The sequence below is a fragment of the Fukomys damarensis genome, unplaced genomic scaffold (genome assembly GCF_012274545.1).
Source record: "Fukomys damarensis isolate Sample0158 unplaced genomic scaffold, DMR_v1.0_HiC HiC_scaffold_33, whole genome shotgun sequence".
NCBI classification, from domain to species: Eukaryota; Metazoa; Chordata; class Mammalia; order Rodentia; family Bathyergidae; genus Fukomys; species Fukomys damarensis.
This window is the reverse complement of record NW_022900945.1, coordinates 54,088,586-54,096,260: the sequence shown is the minus strand read 5'-3', so window position 1 is coordinate 54,096,260 and position 7,675 is coordinate 54,088,586. Positions and strand designations below refer to the sequence as shown.

Here is a 7,675-nt window from a genome sequence, read left to right as displayed (position 1 = left end):
CTGATGAATACAGAGGACAGGAGTTGCAGGGTGCTGGCAGAGGAGGAGAAACAAGGGACAGGAGGATCTCTCTGAGGAAGGACAGTGAGGCTCAGGCTGCAGGCTCCTCTGGCCAGCAGGACGTCACATGAACTAAGCCTGGCCAGCCCCAGTGGCTGCATCAAGGCCCCACCCCTGACCCCCACAGGCTCTGCCAGGTCTATCCCCTCTACCTAAGAAACCCTCTACCTGGCTTGCTGGATGCCAGAGGCACGTGACTGTCTCCCCACCTCCCCGGTTGCTCCTTGTCTGTCTCCCCTTCCAGACAGCTGGCCGTTCCAGGGCCCATGCCTCGCCCCCTGACCCCGTCCCCCACCACTCCCCTCTCCCCTCAGCTCCGGGTCCAGGTGGAATTGCCTCGGTGCATCTCAAGTTCTGATTTCAATTCTGACCCAACCTGCAGAGCGCCCCCTCCCCAGAGACCTTCCCTGAGCAGCCACCTAAAATAGCAGCTTCCTCCTACTTCATCCTGCCTGACCTTGCATAGCCGCCCCACCAGCTGCTCATTCCCAGTGCCCACCGAACACATAGATAAACGTGTCAGCTGGGAACACCATGAGGGCCTGGGATTCTGTACCCGCTCACTTGTGCCAGCAGCACCAAGCACGATAGTGAGTACTCAGTGAGCCGGGGTCAGGCACGGGAGAGCCTACGGTTGAATCCAGTGTCCCACGGATTCTGGGGCCAGAGATCTGGGCCCCAGGCCCCAGCCCTGCTGCCTGTGAGCTTTGGAACCTTGCACAGCTTGCCAAGAGGCCTGCTGTTGCCTCATCTGCGACCTGGAGAGAAATACAGGATGTGGCCGTCTGTGGTCTCGGCAGGAAATGAGTCTGAGGCCAGGGATGCCACTGGTCCTTCGGGGATGTGGCCAAACACACGTATGCAGGCTGTGGGGTGACTCAGCTTTGAGAGCCTTTGGCTCGAGTGCTAGGGGCTGTGACTAACATCCACCAGAGGCCAGGCTGATGTGGGAGAACCACGAACCTCAGACGGGCAGCAAATGCCAGCCACAGGACAGATGAGCTACGGGCTCTGAGCTAACTCCTGTCCTGAGAAGAAGTTAATTCGTGTCCACAGCCCTGTCCCAGCCTGAGGCTCCTCTCCACTTGGATTTCCCTCCTCAGCCTCCTGCACCCGGCACAAATCCTAAGTCGTGTGGGGCCCGAGCTTCACAGAGGAGGCCCCTTCCCCAGCCTGACCTGGCCTCCTCAGCACCTGCTCTGACCCCCATCTCAACAGCCAAGACGGAAACAGGGCCCAGGCCCAGGGCTGGGGTGGGACTCAGACCACCTGCCCAGGGCTGCTCCCCACCTGAGCCCACGGACTCCCACAGAATGCAGTGACAGTGCTCCACCCGAGGTGTCCTAAGGGCCAGGACCAGAACTGGATGCCAGCGGTCCGGGTGCCCAGTCTGTGTCCCCCAGACCCTGCCCAATGGGCCTGAGCATCCCTGTCCTCCCGAGAGAGTCCGCACCCACACCCGACTTCACATCTGTGCTCAGTTCTGTTGGGGCCATGGACTCACGAAGGCAGCTGGCTGTCCCCGACCACGCAGCCTGCTCGTCCCTCACTGTCCAGCCTGTCCCTCAGGCTGGGAGATGGACCTGGGACAAGGCCCTGTGTCAGGATGCAGGTCCTCACCACGAGTCCAGTGAATTGTCCGGGCCTGGCCCTGCCTGACGCCGACACTGTGACAGGACTGGGCAGCCTTCTCCTGCTAAGCCTCCCCACCGAAACCTCTGCCTAAACCCACGGGAATCCTTGTGATCTAGCACACCAAAGTGACCACCGCGAAACACCCGCCTGGCCAAATGCTACAAGACACTGAACCTGTATGCTGGGGACGCAAGGGGGACTTTTTAAAGAACAAAGTACAGGAAGGAATGGAAAGGGCAGGAAGGGACCGGGATGTTTCTCCAGGCCCCACCCTGCCCAACTCTGCCCCGACCAAGCCAGGCCGCTTCCCCATCCCCCACCCCTCAGCCCCCGGCCTGGGCTCCCCTTCCGGGATCTCATCCTCCTGTCCAGACTTCTTTGAAAATATGCGTAAGGACCGGAGTATTTCTTCTCCTCTGGAAGCCCAATTCAATTCGGAGGTCCTCCTTAGGGCACACACACCGAGGGGACAGCAGGTGGCCAGGCCTGCTGCTCTCTCTTTCCTGCAGGGAGGTCCTGGGGACCTGGCAGAGCCAGTGAGCTGTGTGCACAGGGAGAAGGGGCAGACGCTGAGTTGGCGTGGCCTGGGTGGGGACGCAGAATCGGAGAATCAGGCTCCTGGCTGCGAAGGAGGCCAGCTGAGAGCACGAAGGACCAGCATTGTGGGGCTGGGAACTGCTCCGGCCACGGAGCCGCGTGCTGTGCACAGAGGCTGGGAGAAGGAACGCGGTCCCGGACACTGCCGCCCGGGTGCTGTGCTAGCGCCATGCACAGTGTCTGGGGAGGCCAGGGACCCTGCCGTCCTGCCTGCCCTCTGCACGGCTCCTGCGCTGCGGAGCCAAGAGGCCAAGGCCAGAACACAGGCCTTGGGTGCGGACCTGAGGACCCCTAGGAGGTGGGAGGGCTGTCCTGACCTGTGCACGCTGGGCGCGAGCCCTGCAGTCTGGGGAGACAAAGATGCCGTCGTCTCCCCACCGAGGGAGGGGGAAGCTGTGGTTTCAGGGGGCACCGTGACCAGGACCAGGTGGGGTCTACCGGGTGCCACCCTGGGGTTGCTGTAGGATGATTCATTCAGCTGTACCCAGATTCTAATTGTGCTTTCTGTGGTATTTATCACAATTAAAAAGGTCTTTTAAAATGCTCTCAGTAACTTTTGAATCGGCCTAGCCCTCGTCTTCTTAGGATTTATTCACAAATGTGTGTCACTGAGGTACATGTATGGATCTTTTCCCAGTTCTTCATGCACATCGCAGACAAGACTGTGTCATTTTAACTTCCATTTCCATGACAACTAGGAAGTTAGAACGTTGCCCATGTGTCAGTGGCTGTACTCCCCATGGCGAACATCCCTGGATAGCACTGGAATTCACTGGGGAAACCCACGCATGCCTAGGGCCTCTTCAGCACTCGGACAGGAGGAGGGGGCCCTGGGGAGGGAGGTTTCACAGACATCAAGCAGAGTGGAGGCCACAGGAGGAAGCCGCCACACGACCCTCTTGTGCACTGTGTGGCTGACACACGGGTGTCCTCCCCTCTCTGCAGCCCAGAGCCTGGCCCCTCCTCACTGCACAGCTCCGTCCATCCCCTGTGCCCTGGGGCAGCTGGAGGGCCAGCCCTGGGGGGCAGAGCGGCCAGCTTCCACTCTCGGGGGAGCCGGGCCAGGAGGTGGGCTTGGCACTGCAGGGGGAGAGGTGGGGCTTTCTGTGTAGGAGTCTGAGCTGTGTCTGTCTACACAGTGCCTTTTCCAGGTCACCTAGCACCACATCCACCTTCCCAGAGCACCTGTGCTGTGTGCAAAATCGTGTTTGCAGTTGTACCTGACAAAACTACTTGATAGTATCTATAGGTGCTGACCAAGAGATGGGCGCAATTCGCACATGAGGGAGTGGCCTCAGGCCAAAGGCCTATGAGTCCTGGTCGGCAGGGGCTTTAGTGGATTTCTGCTGGGAAGGCCTTCACCCTCACATGGCCGGTGGACAGCTGCCACTACCTCTGCCTGCACCACCCCCACCTCCATCAAATCCACCAACACCAGCACCTCCAGCACCCAGAGACACAACCGAAGTGGCCATGGCCTGGGCCAGGGATGGAACTCCTGTGGCTGCCACTGCAGCACGACCACCAGGGGTCGCTGGAACCCCACACACCTCTCCCTCCACCCCCCAGGAGCCCAGCGTTCTGGGCCTAGACCCCTTCTCCCCAGCCAGCCGAGGTGTGCACCTCTCTCCCTCTTGCCACTCTGCTCCATTTTCCTAGCCCTCTGGAGCCCATAGGAAGAGCCCGGGACGAGGGTCGCCAGCCTGTGTATTGAGGGCAGGAGAGTGTGGGGTAGGAAAAGGAAGGCCTGGCCCGGGCCCAAGGAAATGTGCACGGTCACAGGGCTGCCTGCCCTCGCCCCTGGGGGCTGCTCTCCATCTTTCCTTGTTTGCTGCAGAGGTTCCCTGGGGGCTCTTTGGGAGTCGGGAAGCTGGGAGTTCAGGCAAGGGCACGGGAGAGGCTTGGATGGAAGGAGGAGCCCGTGCGGTCTGTGAAGCCTGTACCAGGACAGGGGTCCTGAAAAAGGACGAGTTTCCCACAGCCCTTCCACAGCAGCGACCCTGGGAGGGAAAGAGAGGCACAGACCATGGAGGACCCTGGACACACTCCTTCCTGCCCTTACCCCACGACAGGACCCCATGTGGACTGTGCCCACAAACCTACGAGGGGACAGAGCCACGTTGCCCCAGACCAGCCATAGCCCAGACTGGAGGATGTATTCCCATGCAAAAGAGGTCACTTGCCAAATAAACCAGGAAGTAACCGGAATCTGCAGCCTCGGGATGGGCTGGCCAGGATCCCACTGGGCACAGTGCAGGTGCTCCATGCAGCCCTTTCCTGATCCTATCTGCAGTAGCCTTGGAGATAAAGCAGAAAACTAGAGATTGAGTCCATTGTCCCCGCATCCAACAGCTTCAAAATACAGGAGACCTTTGAGGGGCACCTTTCCACCCCTGCCCACACAAGACTCCTGTGTATCTGCTGGAATATCAGTTGCGTCCATAGCATGGAGCCGAGTCACCAAAGTCCTCAGAGATCCAGGGCTGCTGAACAGTCCCCTAGAGGATTCTTACCAGGGGGAAAAAAAGTACCAGTGAGTCCTAGCACTAGGGGGCAGGGCCGCAAACTCCATCTGGCTGAAGGAGGGCTGGGGCCTGCACCGGGCAGGGCTGGACACGAGGAACCAGCCCCTGGGTGTGGGTGGGCCCAGGACCAGAGAGGGGACTGGAAATCCTGCACCACGCATTAGCACCACTAGGTGCTGCCCACTCCGTTCCCTGCTCACCGTCAGATCTGACTCCTGTCTGTGGCCCGGTAGGGCAAGATGTCCTTGGAGCCCCATGGCGGTGCCCTCGCCCTGCCCTTGCAGCGTCCAGGTGACAGGACAGGAAGGTGCCACCCGCCCTGCTGGACCAGCTCAGACACTGGGGCTCTGCACAGCCCGCAGTGCGCCCTCTGCTGGCGGGAACTCTCCCTCATCCTTGCCATTTTCAGTCAGCCCAGGACCTGGGGAGGGGAGCAGGCCAGGCCAGGCAGACAAATGAAGCCATTTATTCCCAACCACGGAAATCAAATTCCACAGGACCTGTGGGACCAGCGCACCACGATCCCATCTATATTTCCTCTTCCTGTCCTTCTGACCCATAAAGAAGTTGTATAAAAAGAAAATATTTTCTAATTTTTTAATTAAAACATTTTCTAAACGCTTTTGTTTATGCTGTGGAATATCTGTACAGTGCAGGAGATCGAACTCAGTCCCCAAGCTGGGGAGGCAGGCAGCAGAACCACTGAGCTGAATTCCCAGCCCAGCAGTTAAAACATTTTCAATGAAAAGGAAATTTGTGGCGTTTCTTGCTCCTATAGGGGTAACAGGGAGGTGGGAGGAGAGGAGGGACAGGGAGGCAGGGACTGAATGGGGAACAGTGGGGGCAGAGCCCTGGCCCCGCTTCTCCAGGCTTTGCTGGAGAAAGGCTTGGAATCAAACTGAGCTGCGCGGTGTCCTTTTCCTCAGCAAGGTAGCAAAACCGCACGCAGGGCACCAAGGGATGAAGACCCAAGCCTGGGCCCTGATGGGGTTCTCACTCTCAGGCAGCTGGGGTTGTGGGAAGGACCCCGGCCGGGGCTCTTCTCCTGGGGGCTCCTCAAGGTGAGCAGAGCTCCCCTCTGGAGCACCTTGGGGGAGAGAGCAGCGGGCGCTGAGCACTGTGCCCCTGCCCATCCTGCCCCTGCCCCCTCCCAGGCTCCACTCACCGCCCCCCGCGGCTGCAGCACCAACGTCCCGGGTGTTCCTGGGCCCTGCCGTGGGCTCCTCACCACGGGTCTGTGCGGCGGCCACCCACTGGCCCTGACAGGACCTGCCATCGTCCTCCTGCAGCAGCGCCACCTGCTGCAGCACAAGCAGCTTTACCCGGAGGGAGAGGGCGCGGTGGGCCCCCTGACTCCACCGGGAGATGTGCAGCCCTACCTGCAGCGCTCTCTGTCCACCTCCTCCACATCCTCAACCTCATCTTCTTCCTTCTCCTGCCCTTGTTCTTTTTCCTTCTCCTCCTCTTTCTCCTCCTCATCTTTACTATGCTCTTGTTTCTCTCCCTCCTCCACCCCTTGCTCTTTTTCCTCCTCCTTCTCCTCTTCCTCCTCCTCCTCCCGATGCCCCTCTTCTTTCCCTACCACCCACTCTCTGGCGCAGATGGCATCGGGCTCTGCAGTGGGAGGAAGACAGCGGTCAGGCATCACTTGCAGGGTTCCCGGCCCCACACCTCGCAGCCTGTGCTCCCTGGGCCGTGGCTGGCTCACCAGTGTCACCCAGTTCCTCACGGAGCTCTGGGCAGTGATGCTCCTGCTCCCCCTCTCTCTCCAAGACCCCAGCAGAAGGAGCCAGAGCGGCAGGGACAGGGCTCCGTGCCCACCTGCCCTGCCCACCCTTCCCAGCCGGGCAGGACCGGCTCACCTGCAGCTCTCCCGTGCGTACTCCTGGGGGTGGGAGCCCCGTGCCCAGGTGTGTCCTGGGTCAGGGCCGCCAGATGGGCCAGGCGCTGGCATTGCCCCTTCTGCTGCCTCAGGCGTCTGGGCAGCGGAGCCTGGTGTTCCTGGGCAGGGGTAGGACCATCATTAAAAATGCGGTCTGCAGAAGTGGCTGTGGTTCCCGAGGGGTCCTCCTGACACAAAGGGGAAAGGAGCAGAAAGGAGCTCCCCGCTCTCACCGGCACCTGTGCTTCCCAGAGGAACCCATCTGAGCAAAGACTGTCAGGGAAGGTGTGAGGTCCACGGAAACGAGAGGGTGGGAGACCAAGGCTCTGGGCTGTGCGAAGGGACCCAGCGGGACACAGGGAGAAGCACGGGGAGAAGAGACACAGTGCAGTGGTGCTCACCAAGGCCTCCGAGCTGCCTGAGTCTTCGGGGATGGTGGTGTTGGACCCCGGAGCCTCCACAGGCCTTTCCTCCATGTCCCCTTCGTTGAAAAATGGGAGCAGACAGGAGAGTCCCCAGTGAGACCCACAAGGGAGACAGAGCGGCCCGGGCCCCTCTGCACCCACCTGTCATGTCCCCTGGGCCACCGCCCCCTGGTGGAGAATGAGCTGCACTGCAGAGGTCTCTTCCAGCTCCACTCAGTGTCAGGGTGCTCCTCAGCCCACCCTGCCCCGGGCAGCTCCGCTCACCTGCCCCAGCCAGGGCCAGGACTCTCAGCGGGGCCGCTTGCTCCTCCTGCAGCCTGGAGGCTTCCAGGTCCTCCTGTGGGCAGCATGGAAAGTGCGAAGTCAGAGGCAGCCGGGGAACCCCATCCAGGGCCCGCCTCAGCAGCTCCATCACCTGCATCTCCTGGGATCCTGTCCAGGGCCACCATTTTTTCCTGTTCTGTGTCTTGCAGCTGCATGACCAGGTGCCTGTGCAGAAGAACGAGCCTACACAGGGCCTCCTTCTCCATGGCCAACTGCTGCCGGGACTC

At 60.7% G+C, this 7,675-nt stretch overlaps 1 protein-coding gene across 2 annotated transcripts; it reads right to left on the bottom strand.

The window, feature by feature from the left end:
• Nucleotides 1-5,455: 5,455 nt before the first annotated feature.
• LOC104875971 (golgin subfamily A member 2-like) lies at nt 5,456-7,214 on the bottom strand. Of its 2 annotated transcripts, XM_010643745.2 has the most exons (4): nt 7,101-7,214; nt 6,680-6,818; nt 6,046-6,118; nt 5,456-5,904 (listed from the first exon to the last, which is right to left on the bottom strand). In XM_010643745.2, exons 1-4 carry the CDS (start codon nt 7,173-7,175, stop codon nt 5,874-5,876), a joined length of 318 nt encoding a protein of 105 aa, XP_010642047.1. In that variant the 5' UTR covers nt 7,176-7,214; the 3' UTR covers nt 5,456-5,873. The 2 variants fall into 2 exon arrangements, with proteins under 2 accessions (XP_010642047.1, XP_033613951.1); XM_033758060.1 differs by lacking the exon at nt 6,046-6,118.
• Nucleotides 7,215-7,675: the final 461 nt, after the last annotated feature.